This window comes from Microcaecilia unicolor, unplaced genomic scaffold, assembly GCF_901765095.1.
Source record: "Microcaecilia unicolor unplaced genomic scaffold, aMicUni1.1, whole genome shotgun sequence".
NCBI classification, from domain to species: domain Eukaryota; kingdom Metazoa; phylum Chordata; class Amphibia; order Gymnophiona; family Siphonopidae; genus Microcaecilia; species Microcaecilia unicolor.
This window is the reverse complement of record NW_021963066.1, coordinates 163,421-189,756: the sequence shown is the minus strand read 5'-3', so window position 1 is coordinate 189,756 and position 26,336 is coordinate 163,421. Positions and strand designations below refer to the sequence as shown.

Below are 26,336 nucleotides of genomic sequence, written 5' to 3'. Positions count from 1 at the left end.
TCCCACCTATTTGTAGGCTCAGTGTGGCTTACATAGTACTGGAGAGACCTTTGCAGGCTCCGGTGTGAACAAATACAGGGTGATATTGTGGTAAGATCAAGTTCATGTGGCACAGCCACATTAGGAAATCAGAGAACGGAAGAGTTGTGTTATGTCCATTACGTGCTTTAGTTTGGTTCTGTTGCTGAGATTAGGCATTTAAGTTGGATTGGTAAGGTATGCCTTTTAAACAGGTTGTTTTTATTGACTTCCGGAAGTTAGTGGTCGTACGTCGTTTTCAGTGCTTTTGGTAATGCGTTCCACAGTTGTGTGCTTATGTAGGAAAAGCTACATGCCTAAGTTGTTTTGTTTTTAAGTCCTTTGCAGCTTGGGTAGTGCAGATTTAGATAAGATCATGTTGATTCGGATATATTTCTAATTGGTAAGTCGATCAAGTCTGTGATGTAACTCGGGGCATCTCCGTAGATGATTTTGTGAACCAGGGTGCAGATTTTGAAGGCGATGTGTTCTTTGATTGGGAGCCAGTGTAGTTTTTCACGGAGGGGTTTTGCGCTTCAAATCGCGTTTACCAAATATAAGCCTAGCTGCCTTATTTTTGAGCGGTCTGAAGTTTCTCTAAGGTTTGTTCTTTACATCCCACATTGGTGGCAAGATGGCGTCCTAGCTAGACCTACAGCGATCTCTGGGTTAGCGGGTATTTGCTGATTTTTCTTTTTTCCTCCAAAATTGATATGCCACATACGAAGAGAAAGGGGACAATAAGGGGGCAACCGCCGCTTCCCCTAACATCGTCTCCTGCCCAGCTAACACTCGATCGATTTGTGAGGAGCTTACCTCCCGAACAAGGATCGGCGTGCCCTGCATTGAGCGACGTCGAGGGAGCGGCGCCAAATCAGGGGCTGGATACCACTCTTTCGCCGCCTATGCTGAGACCGCCCCTTGCCCAGCCGCTTCCAGATTGGAGGAAGCAGACCAGTCAGCGTCCGAAGTGTCGAGTCTGAGCCCGCTTGGCGGTTCCCCTTCTGGAGGGGCAGTTGGAAACATCAAGGAGCAGGAAATGCTCAAGGAGGCGTCGATGGAAGCTATTTGGCAAGCCGTCCAGAGGCTGACGGTTGAGGTGGCAAATTCTACTAAGCAAATGTCTACAGTTGTGAATAAACTGACGGTTATGTCAGATTCCTTAGATAATATAAAGCAAGAACATACTAAACAGATTGGGCAATTGGAAACGGATGTTAACTCCGTCAAAAGTGTAATGGACACTCTGGTTAAAGAAAAAATAATATCAGCTCGAAAGTTAGAGCAATTAGAAAATTATAATCGACGATTAACTTTGTGATTGCTGAATTTTCCTATGTTACCAACTATGACACCTCGTGATTTTCTTAAGAAGTATTTTCTAGAAATATTGAATCCTTCTTCAAAAAAAATAGAGATGTCTCTGAATCAGCGAAGGTTGCTTTGGATATTGATACTCAGAATTTAACTGCAATTTTGGAAGATTCTATGAGAGATATCACAACAAGAGGAACTTTAATTGTGACCTTAGTTTTTGACCAAGATATAAATTTGTTGATGAAACTTTATTTTAAATACTTCTCGAAAATATTCTGTGGCCAGAAAGTCTGGATGTTTCCAGATGTAGCAAAGATCACACAACAAAGGAGGAAACAGTTTTTGCTTTTGAGAAATGATGTTAAGGGATTGGGTGCAACATTTATGTTGGCCTATCCCTGCAAATGTCTGATTCGCCTATCTGGAATAAAAAATGTTTTCTTTGAACCACTTCAATTAAAGATGTTTTTGGACTCTAAAAGACCTTCTAGCTGAATGATATGAACAACCCTCAGCAATATTAGATAGGGATGAAGGTCAGGATTAGCCTTAGATGATATATAATTTGCTTTTGTGTTACCTACTCCTTGAATTGTACTTATAAAACCACTCCCTCCCCCCATATAGTGGTCTGAGGAAGAGTAAATATAAATGTTTCATTAGATCTTTAATGTAATTTTCCTTTGATATAATTCCTCTTTATTACCTTACAAATGATTGTTTTTTTGTACTATTGAAATTATATAAATAAATAAAAATAAACAAATCTTTAAGAGGACCCACCAGAACCTCTCTGAGCTCCCTCAATATTCTGGGGTGGATCCCGTCCGGTCCCATGGCTTTGTCCACCTTTAGCTTTCCAAGTTGTTGATACACACTCTCTTCCGTGAACGGTGCTCTATCCACTCCATTCTCAGATGTACTTTTGCCTCGTGGTCCTTCTCCAGGATTTTCTTCAGTGAAAACAGAACAAAATTATCTATTTAGCAAATTGGCTTTTTCTTCATCATTATCTACATAGCGTTTCGCTGTATCTTTTAGTCTCACAATTCCCTTTTTAGTCATTCTCCTTTCACTAATATACCTGAAGAAATTTTTGTCTCCCCTCCTTACATTTCTAGCCATTTGTTCTTCCGCTTGCGCCTTTGCCAGACGTACCTCTCTCTTCGCTTCTTTCAGTTTCATCCGGTATTCCTTCCCATGTTCCTCTTCTTGAGATTTCTATATTTCTGGAACGCTAACTCTTTAGCCTTTATTTTCTCAGCCACTTGCTTGGAGAACCATATCGGTTTCCTTTTTCTCTTGCTTTTATTTACTCTCCTTACACAAAGGTCTGTGGCCCTGTTTATTACTTCTTTTAGCCTGGACCACTGTCCTTCCACTTCTCGTATGTCCTCCCAGCCCATCAGCTCCTTCCTCAGGTATTCTCCCATTTTACTAAAGTCAGCACACTTGAAATACAGGACTTTGAGCTTAGAGTGGCCGCCCTCCACTTCAGCCGTCATATCAAACCAAACCGTTTGATGGTCACTGCTTCCCAGGTGTGCACCCACTCGGACATTTGACACACTATCCCCATTTGTGAGCACCAGATCCAGTGTCGCTCCCTCCCTCGTGGGTTCCATCACAATTTGTCTGAGCAGAGCACTTTGGAAAGCATCCACGATCTCTCTACTTCTTTCTGATTTTGCAGACGGAACCTTCCAATCTACATCCAGCAGATTGAAATCTCCCATCAACAGAACCTCTTTTTTCTTTCCTAATTTTTGAATAGCCGCGATCAGATCTTTATCTAGTTCCTCTAATTGTGTCGGGGGCCTGTAGACAACACCCACGTGGACAGAGGTTCTATCATCTCTTTTTAAGGTGATCCATATCGCTTCTTCCTTTCCCCAGGTCCCTGTCATTTCAGTCGCCATGATATCATTCTTTACATACAGAGCTACTCCTCCACCTTTTCGACCCTCTGTATCCTTCCTAAATAGATTATAGCCTGGTATGTTTGCATCCCATTCATGGGAACCATTGAGCCACAACATCTAAGTCTGCCTCCAACATCAGGGCTTGAAGGTCATGAACTTTATTGCTTAGACTACGAGCATCTGTGGCCATCGCTTTCCATCTATATTTCCTGGTATGTGTTTCAACATTTGTGATTTGGGGGTGTCTTTTCACTTTGGGTACCTTCATATCTTTTTGTTCCAACTTTATTGCTTTTTCCTCTGCCTCAGTTTTATTTTTAGGAGCATCACAGTGCTGTAATGGAGCAAAAGAATTCTTTAGTGGCAACACTTGTGCGGGTGGATGCTTCTGTGTCACATAACGAAGTCTGCCTGAGCCTACGGTGAACCATCTATTCTTAGGTGGTTTTATCCTTTGAGGTAGTGGTGTGAATTTGGCTTGATTCAGTGCATTATGATGTTGTGCAGTCTTAGAAGTTGCTTTAAGTGCATCTAATTCCTGCTTTACTTTACTGAGCTCCTGTTTTAAACTAGTTAGCTGATGACAGATAGGACAAGCCTTTTATATATATGTAAGAGGCCTTTTATATGTGTATACATTTGCTTTGTAGACCAATAACAATCTTGGATAGTTTTTGATCACTGGGTATCCTGATAGATTAGACTATCTTTTGGCAAACAAATCTCATCTGCTATAATAAAAGGTTTTTGGTTTTTGAATTTTGCACCAATAAGCTCCTTGAAATATCTATTAGAGGAAATTGCTTTACACACTCTAATCCATGTTCTACTAATCTCCCATACTGATTATGGTAACATAGTTTATGCAGGAACTACTTTCAGCAATATTAAATTGAAGTGGAGGAGTGGCCTAGTGGTTAGAGTGGTGGACTTTGGTCCTGGGGAACTGGGTTCAATTCCCACTGCAGGCACAGGCAGCTCCTTGTGACTGGGCAAGTCACTTAACCCTCCATTGCCCCAGGTACAAATAAGAACCTGTATATAATATGTAAGCCGCATTGAGCCTGCCATGAGTGGGAAAGCGCGGGGTACAAATGTAATAAAAAATAAAATAAAATAAATGTATTCAACTTTGCAGAATGTGGCAATAAGGGTATTAGAAAATATACACAAATATGATGCTGTTATTCCCCTTTTCAAGCAATTTCATTGGTTGCCCATTCAGTTTAGAATTGAATTTAAAATCCCAATTATTGCTCATAAAGCTTATTATGAACATGTGCTTCCCTATTTGAGCTCTCTAACAATTCCTTATATACCTACTAAGACTTTAAGGTCCCTACAGAACCACAGGCAAGTGATCTCATTGTCTGCTAAGGCTCGTTGGGAGACCACACGTGAGAGTACTTTTTTTGTTTTTTGATTGGCCCCTATGATGTGAAACAGGCTCCTGACTTTTATTTGAGTCAAAGGAAATTTGAAAAAGTTTAAGAACGTATTAAAGACTCTTTTTTTCATTTAGGCCTTTGGCAAACAATCTGAAGAGGAGAGGAGATTCAACAGTATCTGCAGAATGTAATATATGATTCTTATAAGTATGAAGCTCTCTTGTAACATAGTAACATAGTAGATGACGGCAGAAAAAGACCTGCACGGTCCATCCAGTCTGCCCAACAAGACAACTCATGTGTGCTACTTTTGTGTATACCCTACTTTGATTTGTACCTGTGCTCTTCAGGGCACAGACCGTATAAGTCTGTCCAGCACTAGCCCCGCCTCCCAACTACCGGCTCTGGCATAGACCGTATAAGTCTGCCCAGCACTATCCCCGCCTCCCACCACCGGCTCTGGCACAGACCGTATAAGTCTGCCCAGCGCTATCCCTGCCTCCCAACCTCCAGTCCCGCCTTCCACCACTGGCTCTGGCACAGACCGTATAAGTCTGCCCCGCACTATCCCCGCCTCCCAACCTCCAGCCCCGCCTACCACTACCGGCTCTGCTATCCAATCTCGGTTAAGCTCCTGAGGATCCTTTCCTTCTGAACAGGATTCCTTTATGTTTATCCCACGCATGTTTGAATTCCGTTACCGTTTTCCTCTCCACCACCTCCCGCGGGAGGGCATTCCAAGCATCCACCACTCTCTCCGTGAAGAAATACTTCCTGACATTTTTCTTGAGTCTGCCCCCCTTCAATCTCATTTCATGTCCTCTCGTTCTACCGCCTTCGTATCTCCTGAAAAGGTTTGTTTGCGGATTAATACCTTTCAAATATTTGAACGTCTGTATCATATCACCCCTGTTTCTCCTTTCCTCCAGGGTATACATGTTCAGGTCAGCAAGTCTCTCCTCATACGTCTTGTTACGCAAATCCCATACCATTCTCGTAGCTTTTCTTTGCACCGCTTCGATTCTTTTTACATCCTTAGCAAGATACGGCCTCCAAAACTGAACACAATACTCTAGATGGGGCCTCACCAACGACTTATACAGAGGCATCAACACCCCCTTTCTTCTGCTGGTCACACCTCTCTCTATACAGCCCAACACCTTCTAGATACAGCCACCGCCTTGTCACACTGTTTCGTCACCTTCAAATCCTCAGATACTATCACCCCAAGGTCCCTCTCCCCGTCTGAACCTATCAGACTCTCGCCACCTAACACATACGTCTCCCGTGGATTTCTATTCCCTAAGTGCATCACTTTGCATTTCTTCGCATTGAATTTTAATTGCCAGACCTTAGACCATTGTTCTAGCTTCTTCAAATCCTTTTTCATGTTTTCCACACCCTCCGGGGTGTCCACTCTGTTACAGATCTTAGTATCATCCGCAAATAGGCAAACTTTACCTTCTAACCCTTCGGCAATGTCACTCACAAATATATTGAACAGAATCGGGCCCCAGCACTGATCCTTGAGGCACTCCACTACTCACCTTTCCCTCCTCCGAGCTAACTCCATTCACCACCACCCTCTGGCGTCTGTCCGTCAACCAGTTCCTAATCCAGTTCACCACTTTAGGTCCTATCTTCAGCCCATCCAGTTTATTTAAAAGCCTCCTGTGGGGAACCGTGTCAAAAGCTTTGCTGAAATCTAAGTAGATTACGTCCATAGCTCGTCCCTGATTCAATTCTCCTGTCACCCAATCAAAAAACTCAATGAGATTCGTTTGGCACGATTTCCCTTTGGTAAAACCATGTTGTCTCGGATCTTGCAACTTATTGGCTTCCAGGAAATTCACTTTCCTTTCCTTCAGCACCGCTTCCATTACTTTTCCAATAACCGAAGTGAGGCTTACCGGCCTGTAGTTTCCAGCTACTTCCCTATCACCACTTTTGTGAAGAGGGACCACCTCCGCCGTTCTCCAATCCCTCAGAACATCTCCTGTCTCCAAGGATTTATTAAACAAATCTAAGAGGACCCGCCAGGACCTCTCTGAGCTCCCTTAATATCCTGGGGTGGATCCCGTCCAGTCCCATGGCTTTGTCCACCTTTAGCTTTACAAGTTGTTGATACACACTCTCTTCTGTAAATGATGCTGTATCCACTCCACTATCATTTGTACTTTTTCCAGTCCATCGCGGTCCTGCTCCAGGATTTTCTTCTGTGAAAACAAAACAAAAGTATCTATTTAGCAAATTTGCTTTTCCTTCATCACTATCTACATAGCGGTTCGCAGTATCTTTTAGTCTCACAATTCCCTTTTTAGTCATTCTCCTTTCACTAATATACCTGAAGAAACTTTTGTCACCCCTCCTTACATTTCTAGCCATTTGTTCTTCCGCTTGCGCTTTTGCCAGACGTATCTCTCTCTTGGCTTCTTTCAGTTTCCTCCGGTATTCCTTCCCGTGTTCCTTTTCTTGAGTTTTTGTGTATTTCTGGAACGCCAACTCTTTAGCCTTTATTTTCTCAGCCACTTGCTTGGAGAACCATATCGGTTTCCTTTTTCTCTTGCTTTTATTTACTTTCCTTACATAAAGGTTTGTAGCCCTATTTATAGCTTCTTTCAGCCTGGACCACTGTCCTTCCACTTCTTGTACTTCCATCAGCTCCTTCCTCAGGTATTCCCCCATTTTAGTAAAGTCAGCACGCTTGAAATCCAGGACTTTGAGTTTTGAGTGGCTGCCCTCCACTATAGCAGTCATATCAAACCAAACCGTTTGATGGTCACTGCCGCCCAGGTGGGCACCCACTCGGACATTTGACACGCTATCCCCATTTGTGAGCACCAGATCCAGCGTCGCTCCCTCCCTCGTGGGTTCCGTCACCATTTGTCTGAGCAAAACACTTTGGAAAGCATCCACGATCTGTCTACTTCTCTCCGATTTCGCCGATGGAACCTTCCAATCTACATCCTGCAGATTGAAATCTCCCAGCAACAGCACCTCCCTCTTCTTTCCTAACTTTTGAATATCCGCGATCAGATCCCTATCTAGTTCTTCCAGTTGTGTCGGGGGTCTGTAGACAACACCCACATGGACTGAGGTTCTATCCTCTCTTTTTAAGGTGATCCATATCGCTTCTTCTTTTCCCCAGGTCCCTGTCATTTCAGTCGCCGTGATATCATTTCTCACATACAGAGCTACTCCTCCACCTTTACGACCCTCTCTATCCTTCCTAAATAGATTATAGCCTGGTATGTTTGCATCCCATTCATGGGAACCATTTAGCCACGTCTCCATGATTGCAACAATGTCTAAGTCTGCCTCCACCATCAGGGCTTGAAGGTCATGAACTTTATTGCTTAGACTGTGAGCATTTGCGGTCATTGCATTCCATCTACATTTCCTGGTATGTGTTTTAGTGATTTGGGGGTGTCTTAACCCTTTGGGTACCTTCCTATCTTTTTGTTCCACCTTCATTCCTTTTTCTTCTGCATCCGTTCTATTTTCAGGCATATCACAGTGCTGTAATGGTGCAAAAGAATTCTGTAGGGGCATCACTTGTGAGGGCGGATGCTTGTGTGTCACATAACGAACTCTGCCTGAGCCTACTGTGAACCATCTATTTTTAGGTGGTTTTATCCTTTGAGGCAGTGGTGTGAATTTGGTTTGATTCTGAGCAGTATGATTTTGTGGAGTCTTTGAAGCTGCTTTAAGTGTATCTAATTCCTCCTTTAGTTTACTAAGCTCCTTTTTTAAACTAGCGAACTGATGACATATAGGACAAGCTTTTAGTGTCCAGATGATTGGCCTTGAAACGAAAGCACCACAATTATTACAGAGAATAAGAGTCATGCTGATGTATTTGGTATAAATAGGTATGCTATGATGGGGTTAAGAGTATGCAAGATTTACTTTACTCTTAAGCCACACAGGCAGAGAGATTTGTATTTGGGTGGAGTTAATTTGTGATAAGTAGTGTATGTAGGAAAGCTATTTAGGAAGTGGAAGTCTTGGGGTGGGTGGGGTGAGGGGCAGGGTGGGGGGGTTAAAATTTAAAACGTGTGGATTGTGTTTGTTGTAAAACCTATCTCTAGAATTGTATTAAGCCACTTATCTACACAGCTGGTTAGGATAAGGGGCTATGATTGTATTAGGACTTTCCTTTCTTTTACTTGGTCTTCCACTGTAAACCATCATGTTCTGGTACAGCCAGGTGATATATCAAATTTTAATAAACAATGATATATATATGTGCAAAATATAAATTTTATTCTCCAAAGACAAGCAGGCTGATATTCTCACGTGGGTGACGCCACGTCGGCCCCGGAGGATTTTAAAGCAAAATCTAAAAATCTCTTCTACGGTGTTCCGTCGCGCGAGCGATCGCACTGCGCATGTGCGCACACCTCTTCCCGCTCGCTGTGCGGACACGCCCCTCAGTTTTTCTTTTTCCGCGTCTGAGGAGACACGGAGTTCGTTAGTGTTTCGTGTTTTCTTCAAGTCCTCGGAGTAAAATCTCTTTTTTTATTTTTTCATTTATACTTTTTCATGGACAGGCTCATTGTGGCTTATATTTACAGGTACTTTTTGTACCTGAGGCAAGGAAAAGTTAAGTAATTGCCAGAGTCACAAGGGGCTGTGCCTGAAATGAAAACAAAGCATTTAAGCTTCTCTTTTTCTTTTTTCTTATAAAAGTGCTGGTATATTGTTATCTGTGGGCTCTCTCTCGCCAGCAAATAAAACAAGCCCACATTTTTAGGACCCATTTATTAAAACTTCACAAATGGCTCTCGAGAGCTGTGAGAGCCTGCTTCAGCACACCACTGTCTTTAAGCCTCACAAGTGGTGAAGGTGTATGTCACAGGAGAAAAGCAGGAGCTTAAGCAGGTGCAACCCTGGTGAATGGGCAACCTGGTGACACAAAATCAGTGGTGTAACCTTTGAAGTGAGTCTCCACCCGCCTCGGCGTCTCCTGCTCTGCAGGTCATTCGGGCGCATCGGCGGATGTGTCTTGGGCCGGATCATCTCCCTGTGAAGCGCAAGTAGTGTCTCAAAGACGAGACGTATTCTATTTGTCAGGGATGCCCGAAGGAGATCAATTCTGGAGTCCGACAGAGACCGATGCACGCTGGGTATAGTTATGCATCGAGTAGGTCTCCACCCGCCTCGGCGTCTCCTGCTCTGCAGGTCATTCGGGCGCATCGGCGGATGTGTTTTGGGCCGGATCATCTCCCTGTGAAGCGCAAGTAGTGTCTCAAAGACGAGACGTATGCTACTTGTCAGGGATGCCCGAAGGAGATCAATTCTGGAGTCCGACAGAGACCGATGCACGCTGGGTATAGTTATGCATCGAGTAGGTCTCCACCTGCCTCGGCGCCTCCTGCTTGGCAGGTCATTCGGGCGCATCAGCGGGTGTCGGTACCATCGGTGCCCAGAGCTTTGCTCCCTCTGTTATGGAGGTATCCGGGCTTCAGACATCAGTCGGTGCCGAGAGCGTTGCTCCCTCTGTTATGGAGGTATCCTGGCATTGGACGTCGATACACCGGTACCAGGTATCAACGGTGCCGGGTATCATCGGTGCCATCGGTACCGGGTATCATCGGTGCCATCGGTACCGGGTGTCATGGGTACCGTCGGTACCGAGTATCATCGGTACCATGGGTGCCGTCGGTACCGAGTACCATCGGTGCCATGGGTACCGTCGGTGCCGAATATCATCGGTGCGTCGGTACCGAGGAGTATCGGTACCAGGAACATTGATGCCATGGTCGGTGCCATGGGTCCCGTCGGTACCTGGTATCATCGGTACCATGGGTCCCGTCGGCACTGGGTATCATCGGTACCATGGGTGCCGTCGGTACCGAATGTCATCGGGGCATGGGTGCCGTCAGTACCAGGTATCATGGGCACCATCGGCACCAGGTAACATGGGCACCATCGACCATCGGTACCAGATATCATCGCCCATCGGTACCGAGTACCATGGGTACCATCGGTATCGGGTGTCGTCGGTACCATGGATACCATGGGTATCAGGTATCATGGATACCGTCGGTACATGAGTACCATCGATACCAGATATCATGACCAGGTGCCATGGGTGCCATTGGTACCAGGTGTCATGAGCACCGTCGGTACCATGTGTACCATCGGTACCGTCGGTGCTATTGGTGCCGGATATCATGGGTACCATCGGTACCAGGTATCATGGGTACCATCGATACCAGATATCATGACTATCATCGGTACCAAGTACCATGGGTACCATTGGTACCGGGGGTCATCGGTACCATGTGTATCATCGGTACCGTCGATGCCATGGGTACTATCGGTACCATCGGTCACATCTCTGTTATGGAAGTCATCTGGCAGTCTGGTTTCGATTCCCTTGCATTTCCAGATTTTGTCCTTGGCTTCGGGACCATGGATACCATTGGATGCCATGGGTGCTACCGCCTCCTGCGGCATCTAGCTCTTCACCTGGTCTCCTTCACCGATGCTGCCTCTGGTAGGGGTGTTCGCGGCCTACTGGGGCAACTTCTCGACCCCGTCGTAGACCTTACCGCGCCTCCATATCGGACGCGTTTGGATCTGAGCTACTCGGTTTGAGTAGTTAGCTCAGTTCAATGATGGTTCATCTGATGAACATGAAGGTCATGGGGTTTTCTCTGCTGAGAATCCTCTAGATCTTCTATCTGTCTTGACATTACAGTGGAGATTGTGAATCAGCCCAATGCCCAGATGCTCGAGGTCCTGGACTACCATCTTCTCCTGAGTCTTCTGCCACTCAGAACAGATAGGAGTTCTAAGAACTTGTTTCGGCGCCCCCGGGGCCAGAGCATACATCCTTAGCCTCTTTTGGAGAATGGCGTACCAGGCTGGCATGATCGCGTCCACAATCAAGTCCTGCCAGATCTTTTCGAGCATTCCCACCGGAGTAGGCTAAACTTTTTCACCAAGTGGTCAGGTAGCACACGGTGTGTCGCAGGTTCCTGTCCAAGGGCATTTTCGACACTTGTAATGTAACACCTAGATTTCTGATCTAGGTACAGTGATGCGCAGATTCTCATGACTGTGCCTCTCACCTAGAGGAGGAGACTCAGCAGAAAATTGTAGATATGCTGTGCATACACTTCCTCATCTCGGAAGTTCTTTAGAGAGAAGAGTAGTTTTCCTTGTGCCTTAAGGGGTCGTACCTATACTCCTACTTCTCGACAGCCAGTTCAGGCTATGCCTCAGCACGCTCATTCTAGTCAGCGGCGTGCACCTAATCAGGCCCCTGCAGCTATTCCGCAGGAACCAGAGAGGGGTTTTTGACTGGCTCCAATTCAGCATAGCCACTATAAAAAAAAAAAAATGTCCGTACCGGCCAATCTGCCTGTCGGGGGGGGGGGGGAAGTTTAAATTTTCTCCACCAAACCGGTGGGTTTTTTCAAATAGTCCGGTTAGGATACATTCTCAATCTGGAATCAAACCCTCCACATTGTTCATTGGGAGCTTAATCCTTTAGCTTCCATCAAAAGTGAGTACTTGCAGAGGAACTCTCTGCCTTTTTCAGCGCCAATGCAGTCGAGCCCGTTCCACCAGGGCAAGAAGGGTTGAGATTCTATTCCAGGTCCTTCCTTGTGGGTTGCGTCCCATCATAGACATAAGGGGCCTAAACAGATTTTGGTTCAGGATGCTTTCCCTGGGCATCCTTCTTCCCATACTTCAGGAAAACGATTGGTTATGCTCTCTGGACTTACAGGATACTTATACTCTCTTTGCATCCAGAGTATGTTTTTCCTAGTGCCTAGCTGTTGTTGCAGCGTATCTTCATGGACTGGGAGTGCATGTGTTCCCTTAACACGATGATTGCCCGTCTCAACAGATTACAGCTCAGTAAATATTGAGACTTCTAGACACATGGCTTCCACAGTTCACATAACACCCATGGCACTTTTGCACATGACATCCGCTCAGTGCATCCTAGCTTCCCAGTGGTATCAAGTTTAGGGTATCTAGAGGATGTAACCCAACTGTTCGCCAGTCTTCGGAATTCCCCTCAGAGGTGGTTAATTCTCTCCATTTTGATTCTGAGGCGTCCCGTCCACCTTACTCAGTCAAAAGCTGCTGACGAAGGTTGCATCCATCCTGGCTATCCAACCAAATTATTTTAATTCAACCAAACAATCGGGTTGTGATGTACTCGATAACAAAGGACTACTGGATCTTGCCCTCTGAATCAGGATGCCATGCAAATGTAGCGGTGGGCCCGCAACGCGGCATGTTTTCTCCAAGCCACTTATCTAATTGGCGTAAACAGCAGTCTGGCCGACAGGCTGAGCAGGATAATGCTACAGTCATGGTTGTTGAGCATGCCTATAGTTTCGATAGATCTTCCGGAAGTGAGATACCCCCTCAGTGGATCTTTTTACTACTTAGTCCAATCGCAAAGTCCCTCAGTTCTGTTCCAGGCTGCAGGTTCACGGCAGGCTACCATCGGATGCCTTTCTCCTTCTTTGGGGGACAGGTTTTCTGTATGCGTATCCTCCCATACATCTGGTGGAAAAGACTTTGCTGATTCTCAAGCAAGATTGTGGAGCCATGATTCTGATTGCTCCTTTCTAGCTGCGTCAGATAGGATTCCCTCTTCTTCTGGAGTTGGAATGTTTTCCAGCTCTCATTACGCAGAACGAGGGGGCACTTCTACATCCCAACCTCCAATCTCTGGCTCGCATGGTCTGGATGTTGAGAGTGTGGGTTTCGTTGAGTTTTCCAGAGAGTGTCTCCCGACTCTTGCTTGCTTCCAGAAAAGATTTCACAAAGAGGTGTTATTCTTTTTCATGGAAGAGGTTTGCCGTCTGGTGTGACAGCAAGGCCCTAGATCCTGCCTCTTGTCTTATACAGACCTTGCTTGAGTTCTTTCTACACCTGTCTGAGTCTGGTCTCAAGACCAACTCTGTCAGTATTCATCTTCGTGCAATAAGAGCTTATCATCAATGTGTAAAAGGTCAGCCTTTAGCTGTCCACTTCATGACAGGTTTATTTCTCCCCCAATATTGAGAGAATTCCTTGTATGTGTCTAGGGGGGATTCTTTCTGTTGGGCTTAGCACCCCCAATAATTTTGACAGTTGGCTCTTCTGCTTCGGTCAGAGCCCCTATCACTCCTTATCCAGTATCTTGGGGTCTCAATGTCGTTTTCATCCAGCTGCTGCAAGCTCAATTCGGGCCACTGGATTCCTGCCATCTGAAGTATTGGACCTGGAAGGTCGTTTTCCTTAGTGGCTGTTCCTTCAACTCGTAAGGTCGGTGAGCTTCAGACTCCAGTAGCTCAAGCGCCTTACCTTACTTCTCATCTTAACAGAGTAGTTCTCCGCATGCAGATCTTACTGGCGCTGGTATCAGAGTACCAGCTGATCCAGTCAATTGTCTTGCCAACATTCTTTCTCCCTCATCTTACAAGCCCTGGCGAAAGCAAGCTGCGCACTTTTTGCGTGGAGCAGACGAGCTCCCTCGGACGGTCCGCCCAGTTATTTATTTCTTTTAATGCCAGTTACTGTCGGAAACCGCATCATTTCTTCTTGGCTAGCAGATTGCATCTTCTTCATTTTTGTCCAAGCTGGACTGACTCTAGAGGGCCATGTCACGGCTCACAAAATTAGAGCCATGGCTGAGTCGGTGGCTCATCTAAGATCAGTCACTATTGAAGAGATCTGCAAAGCTGCGGCGTGGTCATCAGTCCACACATTCACATCTCACTACTGCCTTCAGCAGGATAGCCGACGCGTCAGTCGGTTTGGGCAGTCGGGGCTGCAGAACTTATTTGGGGTTTAGAATCCAACTCCAACCCTCCTAAGCCCATTTTTGTTCTGTTCCAGGCTACACTCATTTAGATGTTTCTTCTTTTCAGGTCAATTTTTATTCTGGCCTCGCCGTTGCGAGACTCAATTGACCACTGTTTGTTGTGTTGTGTAAGCCTAGAAGCTAGGGATACCCCACTTGTGAGAATATCAGCCTGCTTGTCTTTGGAGAAAGAGTAGTTACTTACCTGTAACAGGTGTTCTCCGAAGACAGCAGGCTGCATATTCTCACAAACCCTCCCACCTCCCCTTTTGGAGTTGTCTCCTCCATCTTTTGGATTTAACTGAGGGGCGTGTCCGCACAGCGAGCGGGAAGAGGTGTGCGCACATGCGCAGTGCGATCGCTCGCGCGATGGAACGCCATAGAAGAGATTTTGAGATTTTGCTTTAAAATCCTCCGGGGCCGATGTGGCGTCACCCACTTGTGAGAATATGCAGCCTGCTGTCTTCGGAGAACACCTGTTACAGGTAAGTAACTACTCTTGATGTTACCTCCATAGACTGCATGGACACATTAGCACCTGCCTCAGATCAGGTGAAAATGTGTTCATTAGCAGTTTTGTGCCATCGAGGCTGAATCTGGGAGTCTATTCTATAAAGGCATATAATAAAATATGCCTTCATAAAATAGGTACCTTTCTAGATTTCACATATAGTCAACCTGCTATGTAATCAGGCCCTCTATGTGCTATGAGTCTAGGCATTCCAGAGTACAGGTGTAACATGCTTCTTTGTTTCCTTGTAGCCTCAGTTGCCGACGGTGCATTATTGTTGGAAATGGAGGAGTTCTTGCAAACAAATCTCTGGGGTCAAAAATTGATGAGTATGATGTCATCGTCAGGTGGGTTTTAGTTCTTAAAAAAAGACACAGAAATTTTTTTTCTCTGTAGACTGTTGCAGAGTATGCAAGAACTGCTGTTATAGGAAGAGCTTTTATGATATACATGGTAACGTGGAGGGGCATTTCGAACGGGGATGCCCATCTTTAAGGGCGTCCCCCGTGAAGGGGCAGGGCATCCCGTATTATCGAAACAAGATGGGCATCCACCTTTCGTTTCGATAATACGGACGGGGACACCCATATCTCAACATTTAAGTTGACCTAAGAGATGGTCGACCTAAATGTTGAGATGGTCGACCTTGGAGATGGACAACCTCGGTTTTCGCCGATAATGGAAACAAGGACGCCCATCTCAAAAACGGCCAAATGCAAGCCCTTTGGTCGTGGGAGGAGCCAGCATTCGTAGTGCACTGATCCCCCTCACATGCCAGGACACCAACCGGGCACCCTAGGGGGCACTGCAGTGGACTTCAGAAATTGCTCCCAAGTGCATAGCTCCCTTATCTTGGGTGCTGAGCCCCCCCCAAAACCCACTCCCCACAACTGTACACCACTACCATAGCCCTGAGGGGTGAAGGGGGAGCACCTAGATGTGGGTACAGTGGGTTTGTGGTGGGTTTTGGAGGACTCACATTTACCATCACAAGTGTAACAGGTAGGGGGGGATGGGTCTGGGTCCGCCTGCCTACCCACTAAAAAGTGCTCCAGCGACCTGCATACTGCTGTCATGGAGCTGGGTATGACATTTGAGGCTGGCATAGAGGCTAAAAAAAATTTTTTTTTAATTTATTTTTTTAGGGTGGGAGGGGGTTGGTGACCATTGGGGGGAGTACGGGGAGGTTATCCCCGATTCCCTCCGGTGGTCATCTGATCAGTTTGGGCACCTTTTCGATACTTGGTCATGAAAAATATTGGACCAAGTAAAGTCGGCCAAATGCTCGTCAGGGACGCCCTTCTTTTTTCATTATTGGCCGATGACGCCCATCTCTTAACCATTCCCTCGTCCCGCCGTCTGTACACTGCCGACACGCCCCCATGAACCTTGGTCGTCCCCGCGACAGAAAGCAGTTGAGGACGCCCAAAATCGGCTTTCCATTATGCCGATTTGGGCGACCATGAGAGAAGAACACCCATCTCCCAATTTGTGTCAGAAGATGGGCGTCCTTCTCGTTCGATTATGCTGCTGATAGTAACTTAGTACATGACGGCAGAGAAAGACCTACACGGTCCATCCAGTCTGCCCTACAAGATAAACTCATATGTTGTACTTTATGTGTATACCTGACCTTGATTTGTATCTGCCATTTTCAGGGCACAGACCGTAGAAGTCTGCCCAGCACTAGCCCCGCCTCCCACCCCCGGCTCTGCCATCCAATCTCCGCTAAGCTTCTGAGGATCCATTCCTTCTGAACAGGATTCCTTTATGTTTATCCCACGCATTTTTAAATTCCGTTACCGTTTTCATCTCCACCACCTCCTGCGGGAGGGCATTCCAAGTATCCACCACTCTCTCCATGAAAAAGTACTTCCTGACATTTTTCTTGAGTCTGCCCCCCTTCAATCTCATTTCATGTCCTCTAGTTCTACCACCTTCCCATCTCCGGAAAAGGTTCGTTTGCGGATTAATACCTTTCAAATATTTGAACGTCTGTATCATATCACCCCTGTTTCTTCTTTCCTCCAGGGTATACATGTTCAGGTCCGCAAGTCTCTCCTCATACGTCTTATAACGCAAATCCCATACCATTCTTGTAGCTTTTCTTTGCACCGCTTCAATTCTTTTTACATCCTTAGCAAGATACGGCCTCCAAAACTGAACACAATACTCGAGGTGGGGCCTCACCAAAGACTTATACAGGGGCATTAAAACCTCTTTTCTTCTGCTGGTCACACCTCTCTCTATACAGCCTAGCAACCTTCTAGCTATGGCCACCGCCTTGTCACACTGTTTCTTCACCTTCAGATCCTCAGATACTATCACCCCAAGATCCCTTTCCCTGTCCGTACATATCAGACTCTCACCACCTAACATATGTCTCCCGTGGATTTCTACTTCCTAAGTGCAAAACCCTTACGTGAGAAACTACATTGGCTCCCACTCAAGGAGCGTATCACTTTTAAAGTATGTACCTTAGTCCACAAAATCATTCACGGTGAAGCCCCTGCATACATGTCTGATCTAATAGACCTGCCACCCAGAAATGCCAAAAGATCATCCCGAACTCTCCTCAATCTCCACTTCCCTAACTGCAAAGGCATAAAATACAAAGTACTTCACGCATCAACCTTCTCTTATATGAGCACACAATTCTGGAATACACTACCACGCAACCTGAAAACGATCTACGAACTTACCGACTTCCGCAAACTATTGAAGACCCATCTCTTTGAGAAAATATACTGCAAGGACCAAAACACATGAAGCCCACACACACTAATAGAAATGCATTAGTACACTCTCTTCTGAGTTCTCTTCCCCCGCATTTTAATCACACTTAATACTCTACCCTCTTGCTATTGTTTTATCGCCCTATCAATTCCCCATTGTTATATTCCACTGTTCCATTCCCAAATGATATTTTGACTTTGACTTTGTCTTCCCATTACTCTTCACTATGTAACCCATAATCATAATGCAACAAATTGTGCTTCCATCATTCACAATATATTGTAAGCCACACTGAGCCCGCAATTAGGTGGGGAAAATGTGGGATACAAATGCAATAAAATAAAAAAATAATTGCCAAACCTTAAACCATTCTTTTAGCTTCCGCAGATCCTTTCTCATGTTTTCCACTCCCTCCTGGGTGTCCACTCTGTTACAAATCTTAGTATCATCCGCAAAAAGGCAAACTTTACCTTCTAACCCTTCGGCAATGTCACAAATATATTGAACAGAATCGGCCCGAGCATCAATCCCTGAGGCATTCCACTACTCACCTTTCCCTCATCTGAGCAAATTCCATTAACCACAACCCTCTGGCGTCTGTCCGTCAACCAGTTCCTAATCCAGTTCACCATGTTGGGTCCTATTTCATCTCCCGTTCCCTTCAACTGCTCGCCCTAACTGGAACCTGGCTCACCTCTGACGACTCTGCCTCAGTCGCGGCCCTATGTCATGGTGGTTATCTTTTCTCCCATTCTCCCCGCTCAGTTGGCCACGGTGGCAGCATCGGGTTACTACTTTCGCCCTCCTGCAGTTTTCAAGCTCTCCTCCTACCGTAGTCTCACTGCTTCTCATCCTTTGAAGTTCACTCCATCCGTCTGTTCTACCCGCTGCCACTCATAGTTGCAGTCATTTACCGCCCCCCTGATAAGTCCCTCTCTTCCTTCCTTGCCGACTTCAATGCCTGGCTCTCCATTTTTCTTGAGCCCTCATCCCCATCCCTCATTCTTGGAGACTTTAACATACACACTGATAACCCATCCAACTCATACGCTTCTCAGTTCCTCACTCTAACCTCCTCCTTCAACCTCCAACTGAGCTCCACCACCCCTACTCACCAATCTGGCCACTGTCTGAACCTCGTCCTCTCCTCTACCTGCTCACCCTCCAATTTCTGCGCCTCAGCTCTTCCTCTCTCTGACCATCACCTGATCACCTTCACTCTTCATCACCCTTCCCCTTAGTCCCGCCCAACACTAACCACTACTTCCAGGAATCTCCAGGCTGTCGACCCTCCCACCTTATCCTCTAGTATCTCTAATCTCCTCCCTTCTGTCATGTCCTCTGAGTCTGTCGACAAGGCTGTCTCCACTTACAATGCAACTCTCTCCTCTGCTTTGGACACCCTTGCACCATCCATCTCCTGTCCCACAAGGCGCACTTATCCCCAGCCCAGGCTGACTCCTTGCACCCGATACTTTCGCTCCTGCGCCCGATCGGCTGAACGCCTCTGAAGGAAATCTCGCACCCATACTGATTTCATTCATTACAAATTCATGCTATCCTCCTTCCAGTCCTCCCTATTCCTCGCCAAACAGGACTATTACACCCAATTGACTAATTCCCTCAGCTCTAACCCTCGTCGTCTCTTCGCCACCCTTAACTCCCTCCTCAAAGTGCCCTCTGCTCCCACCCCCCCCCCACCCCCTCACTCTCTCCTCAATCACTGGCTGACTACTTCCGCGAAAAGGTGCAGAAGATCAGCCTCGAATTCATCACCAAACCATTTCCTCCTCTTCACCCTATAACCCACTTCCTCAACCAACCAACCCAGGCCTCCTTCTCCTCATTTCCTGATATCACCGAAGAGGAAACCACCCATCTTCTTTCCTCCTCGAAATGCACCACATGTTCCTCTGACCCTATCCCCACCAACTTACTTAACACCATCTCTCCTACTGTCACCCCCCCCCCCCATCTGTAATATCCTCAACCTCTCTCTCTCCACTGCAGCTGTCCCTGACACCTTCAAGTATACTGTAGTCACACCACTCCTCAAATAACCATCACTTGACCCTACCCGTCCCTCCAACTACCGCCCCATTTCCCTCCTACCCTTCCTCTCCAAGATACTTGAACGTGCCGTTCACAGCTGTTGCCTTGATTTTCTCTCCTCTCATGCCATCCTCGATCTGCTTCAATCCGGCTTTCACCCCTTACACTCGACAGAAACTGCACTATCTAAAGTCTGCAATGACCTGTTCCTTGCCAAATCCAAAGGTTACTACTCCATCCTCATCCTCCTCGACCTATCCACCGCTTTTGACACTGTCAATCACAATTTACTTCTTGCCACACTGTCCTCATTTGGGCTCTGTCCTCTCCTGGTTCTCCTCTTATCTCTCCCACCGTACCTTCAGAGTACATTCTCATGGTTCTTCCTCCACCCCATCCCGCTCTCTGTTGCAGTTCCTCAGGGATCTGTCCTTGGACCCCTTCTTTTCTCAATCTACACCTCTTCCCTGGGCTCCCTGATCTTATCTCATGGCTTCCAATATCATCTTTATGCTGACGACACCCAGCTTTATCTCTCCACACCAAACATCACTGCGGAAACCCAGACCAGAGTTTCCTGCTTATCCGATATTGCTACCTGGATGTTCAACCGCCACCTGAAACTGAACATGGCCAAGACCGAGCTTATTGTCTTCCCACCCAAACCCACTTCTCCTCTCCCTCCACTCTCTGTCTCAGTTGACGGCACCCTTATCGTCCCCGTCTCATCCGCCCGCAACCTCGGAGTCATCTTCGACTCCTCCCTCTCCTTCTCTGCGCATATCCAGCAGATAACCAAGACCTGTCGCTTCTTCCTCTATAACATTAGCAAAATTCGCCCTTTCCTTTCTGAGCACACCACCCAAACTCTCATCCACTCTCTCATTACCTCTCGCCTTGAATACTGCAACCTACTCCTCACTGGTCTCCCATTTAGCCATCTATCCCCCCTTCAGTCCGTTCAGAATTCTGCTGCACGTCTTATCTTCCGCCTAGACCGATATATCACCCCTCTCCTTAAGTCACTTCACTGGCTCCCGATCAGGTACCGCATACAGTTCAAGCTTCTCCTACTAACCTACAAATGCACTCGATCTGCAGCCCCTCCTTACCTCTCTACCCTCATCTCCCCTTACGTTCCCACCCGTAACCTCCGCTCTCAAGACAAATCCCTCCTTTCAGTACTCTTCTCCACCACCGCCAACTCCAGGCTCTGCCCTTTCTGCCTCGCCTCACCCCACCCCATGCCTGGAATAAACTCCCTGAGCCCATACGCCAGGCCCCCTCCCTGCCCATCTTCAAATCCTTGCTCAAAGCCCACCTCTTCAAGGTCGCCTTCGGCACCTAACCACTATACCTCTTTTCAGGAAATCTAGACTGCCCAACTTGACATTTCTTCCTTTAGATTGTAAGCTCCTTTGAGCAGGGACTGTCCTTCTTTGTTAAACTGTACAGCGCTGCGTAACCCTAGTAGCGCTCTAGAAATGTTAAGTAGTAGTAGTAGTAGCCTGTCAAGTTTATTCAAGAGCCTCCTGTGGGGAACCATGTCAAAAGCTTTGCTGAAATCTAAGTAGATTACGTCTATAGCACATCCATGATTCAATTCTCCAGTTACCCAATCAAAGAATTCAATGAGATTCGTTTGGCACGATTTCCCTCTGGTAAAACCATGTTGTCTCGGATCTTGCAACTTATTGGCTTCCAGGAAATTCACTATCCTTTCCTTCAGCATCGCTTCCATTACTTTTCCAATAACCAAAGTGAGGCTTACCAGCCTGTAGGTTCCAGCTTCTTCCCTATCACCACTTTTGTGAAGAGGGACCACCTCTACCGTTCTCCAATCCCACAGAACCTCTCCCGTCTCCAAGGATTTATTAAACAAATCTTTAAGAGGACCCGCCAGAACCTCTCTGAGCTCCCTCAATATCCTGGGGTGGATCTCATCCGGTCCCATGGGTTTGTCCACCTTTAGATTTTCAAGTTGTTCATACACACTCTCTTCCGTGAACGGTGCTCTATCCACTCCATTCTCATTTGTACTTTTGCCAGTCAATCGCGGTCCTTCTCCAGGATTTTCTTCTGTGAAAACAGAACAAAAGTATCTGTTTAGCAAATTTGCTTTTTCTTCATCATTATCTACATAGCGGTTCACAACATCTTTCAGTCTCGCAATTCCCTTTTTAGTCTTCCTCCTTTCACTAATATACCTGAAGAAATTTTTGTCACCCCTCCTTACATTTCTAGCCATTTGTTCTTCCGCTTGCACTTTCGCCAGACGTATCTCTCTCTTGGATTCTTTCAGTTTCATCCGGTATTTCTCTCTGTGTGTCCTCTTCATGAGTTTTTCTGTATTTCAGGAACACCAACTCTCGGCCATTTGCTTGGAGAACCATATCGGTTTCCTTTTTCTCTTGCTTTTATTTACTCTCCTTACATAAAGGTTCATGGCCCTATTTATAGTTTCTTTCAGCCTGGACCACTGTCCTTCCACTTCTCGTTCGTCCTCCCAGACCATCAGCTCCTTCCTCAGGTATTCCCCCATGTTACTAAAGCCAACGTGCTTGAAATCCAGGACTTTGAGTTTTGAGTGGCCGCCCTCCACTTCAGCCAAACTGTTTGATGGTCACTGCTGCCCAGGTGGGCACCCACTCGGACATTTGGCACACTATCTCCATTTGTGAGCACCAGATCTCGCGTCGCTCCCTTCCTCGTGGGTTCCGTCACCATTTGTCTGAGCAGAGCACTTTGGAAAGTATTCACGATCTCTCTACTTCTTTCCTATTCTGCAGATGGAACCTTCCAATTTAGATCCAGCTGATTGAAATCTCCCAGCAGCAGCACCTCTCTCTTCTTTCCCAACTTTTGAATATCTGCGATCAGATCTTTATCTAGTTACTCCAATTGTGTCGGGGGTCTGTAGACAACACCCACGTGGACAGAGTTTCTATCATCTCTTTTTAAGATGATCCATATCGCTTCCTCATTTCCCCAGGTCCCTGTCATTTCAGTCGCTGCGATATCATTTCTCACATACAGAGCTACTCCTCCACCTTTACGACCATCTCTCTCCTTCCTAAATAGATTATAGCCTGGTATGTTTGCATCCCATTCATGGGAACCATTGAGCCATGTGTCCGTGATTGCAACAACATCTAAGTCTGTCTCCAACATCAGGGCTTGAAGGTCATGAACTTTATTGCTTTGACTGCGGGCATTTGTGGTCATCGCTTTCCATCTACATTTCCGTATAATTTTTATCTTCTGTTTAGTTTCTTGTTTAGTCTCACTTCCTGCTGTGTTGGTAAGAAGTGATTTGCTAAGATTGTTGTTTTTATTGCTTTCTTTTCTACTGATGCATCTTGTCTTTAGCTTTAGCTGGGGGTGACCACTTGAAGTGAACTGCCTCCATATGCCACCCCCGCCTTCTAGTTTAAATGCCTAGAAATATATTGTCTGAATTTCTCCCCAAAGATTTTTTTTCCTGCCACAGTGAGATGCAGCCCATCATTACAGTGTAGTCTTTTGTTTTTCCATGTATTGCCCCATCCTCCTATGTACCTAAATCCTTCTTGGTGACACCATGTTTTGAGCCAGCTCTTGAAATTCTCAGTACTTTGCAGTCTTTTCTCTCCCTTTCCAAATGTAGGTACTACTTCAGAGAAAGCTATTGTTATGATCCTGCCGGTTTGGCAGGGAAAGGGGGTGGACTGTATTCCTGATTGGCTGGCAGGGTCTTGTAGGGTGAAAATAAGTAATTAGGGCAATAATTATTCCCTGATAATACTTATTGCAAGGTTCCTCGCTCAGTCTAGGGGATATTATAAAGGAACCTTGGAGCTGGCACCCTGCCAGTGTTTTGTTCCCCGCCAAAGAACCAAAGCCACGTCACAGATGATAATTATTATTATTTATTACAGGTAGAAAAATAGAAACACTCTGCAATAGCTTATATGCAATATAATATCTCTCACTGATATGCACAGTAACAAAATATATTGTCTAACTACACTCTGATTATCCTGAGACTACGTACAGTAATGATTAGAACAGTACAAATGATATCCTAATGATCCTTATGAAAACTTATCACATCTTATGCAAAATACACATTAGCAGCTGTCCCTGACCGAGAGCTGACATAAACCAGTCGTACTTAGATAAAACCACTGCCTAACCCAGACTAGGAAATATATCACTATGATCTTACCACGCTGTCCGGATGACGGCTTCAGATGAGACCGGAGCAGAATTACTACTAAATAGTAGCAGTAATCTCCCCAGACGCTATCTCAGCTGTCTGTGTCTTGGATATAGTGCAGGTCTTACTAAGCAACCAAGCAGGTTTCCGTCGCTCCGTTGGTATTCAGAGCCAATATCTCTGCCACAGGTATTTGCACCAGTTATGCAGGTCACAAGGTTGGTATCATACAGTCTCTAGCTCACCCCGAGCCTTGCTGGATTTCTCAGGTCCTTCACAGGTACTCCTCCTCCGAGGGTCTCCGACTAACTTCTCCCACCCTTCCCGCGTTCTTCCAGACCTCTCGGTCAGGTGATAGCCTGGACCAAATCTGGACCTGGAGTATTGTGTTCAGTACTGGTCTCCGTATCTCAAAAAAGATATAGTAGAATTGGAAAAGGTACAGCGAAGGGCGACGAAAATGATAGTGGGGATGGGACGACTTTCCTATGAAGAGAGGCTGAGAAGGCTAGGGCTTTTCAGCTTGGAGAAGAGACGGCTGAGGGGAGATATGATAGAAGTGTATAAAATAATGAGTGGAATGGATCGGGTGGATGTGAAGCGACTGTTCACGCTATCCAAAAATACTAGGACTAGAGGGCATGAGTTGAAGCTACAGTGTGGTAAATTTAAAACGAATCGGAGAAAATTTTTCTTCACCCAACGTGTAATTAGACTCTGGAATTCATTGCCGGAGAACGTGGTACGGGCGGTTAGCTTGACGGAGTTTAAAAAGGGGTTAGATAGATTCCTAAAGGACAAGTCCATAGACCGCTATTAAATGGACTGGAAAAATTCCTCATTTTTAGGTATAACTTGTCTGGAATGTTTTTACGTTTGGGGAGCGTGCCAGGTGCCCTTGACCTGGATTGGCCACTGTCGGTGACAGGATGCTGGGCTAGATGGACCTTTGGTCTTTCCCAGTATGGCACTACTTATGTACTTATGATCACGTACAGTCCAGTGCATGGCAAGAAGAGTTCTTTGTTTTGTGACCTTGGAGATGGTAACTTCTGGTGCCATGAGTATGACTCCCTTCTCAGCCTCTCAGAGATAGCAGGGGGATGGTTGGAACAGAGAATGTCCTTGGCTTCAGCAAGCCTGTCAGTGATTTTCCACAAGCTGAAGCTGGATCTTGCTGACACAGAGATGTGCAGGTGAGAGGGTTGCAGCAGCCATCTTATTGTACCAAGATGTCATAGGCTTGTATAGGCCAAGACCAGCTCTGGCTAGATCACAGAGAAATACCCCTACAGTCTGACTGACGTCAGGGGGTGTACTTTAGCCTATAGAAAAACTCAAGAAGAGGAACACGGGGAGGAATACCGGATGAAACTGAAAGAAGCCAAGAGAGAGGTACGTCTGGCAAAGGCGCAAGCAGAAGAACAAATGGCTAGAAATGTAAGGAGGGGTGATAAAAATTTCTTCAGGTATATTAGTGAAAGGAGAATGACTAAAAAGGGAATTGTGAGACTAAAAGATACTGCGAACCACTATGTAGATAATGATGAAGAAAAAGCCAATTTGCTAAATAGATACTTTTGTTCTGTTTTCACTGAAGAAAATCCTGGAGAAGGACCACGAGGGACTGGCAAAAGTACATTTCAGAATGGAGTGGATATAGCACCGTTCACGGAAGAGAGTGTGTATGAACAACTTGGAAAGCTAAAGGTGGACAAAGCCATGGGACCGGACGGGATCCACCCCAGAATATTGAGGGAGCTCAGAGAGGTTCTGGCGGGTCCTCTTAAAGATTTGTTTAATAAATCCTTGCAGACGGGAGAGGTTCAGAGGGATTGGAGAACGGTGGATGTGGTCTCTCTTCACAAAAGTGGTGTTAGGGAAGAAGCTGGAAACTACAGGCCGGTAAGCCTCACTTCGGTTATTGGAAAAGTAATGGAAGCGATGCTGAAGGAAAGGATAGTGAATTTCCTGGAAGCCAATAAGTTGCAAGATCCGAGACAACATGGTTTTACCAGAGGGAAATCGTGCCAAATGAATCTCATTGAATTCTTTGATTGGGTAACTGGAGAATTGAATCCGAGTGGGTGCCCACCTGGGCAGCAGTGACCATCAAACGGTTTGGTTTGATATAACAGCTAAAGTGGAGAGCGGCCACTCAAAACTCAAAGTCCTGGATTTCAAGCATGCTGACTTTAGTAAAATGGGGGAATACCTGAGGAAGGAGATGATGGGCTGGGAGGAAGTACGAGAAGTGGAAGGACAGTGGTCCAGGCTGAAAGAAGCTATAAATAGGGCCACGAACCTTTATGTAAGGAAAGTAAATAAAAGCAAGAGAAAAAGGAAACTGATATGGTTCTCCAAGCAAGTG

At 46.0% G+C, this 26,336-nt stretch overlaps 1 protein-coding gene across 1 annotated transcript in view; it reads left to right on the top strand.

Moving 5' to 3' along the window:
• LOC115458877 (CMP-N-acetylneuraminate-beta-1,4-galactoside alpha-2,3-sialyltransferase-like) overlaps window positions 1-26,336 on the top strand; it is a gene marked incomplete at both ends in the record, with an annotated part of 216,961 nt that overhangs the window by 37,991 nt on the left and 152,634 nt on the right. The window contains one exon of the mRNA XM_030188715.1: window positions 15,231-15,326. Within this exon, the coding sequence (XP_030044575.1) occupies window positions 15,231-15,326 (96 nt within the window). The remainder of the gene's footprint in view (window positions 1-15,230; window positions 15,327-26,336) is intronic.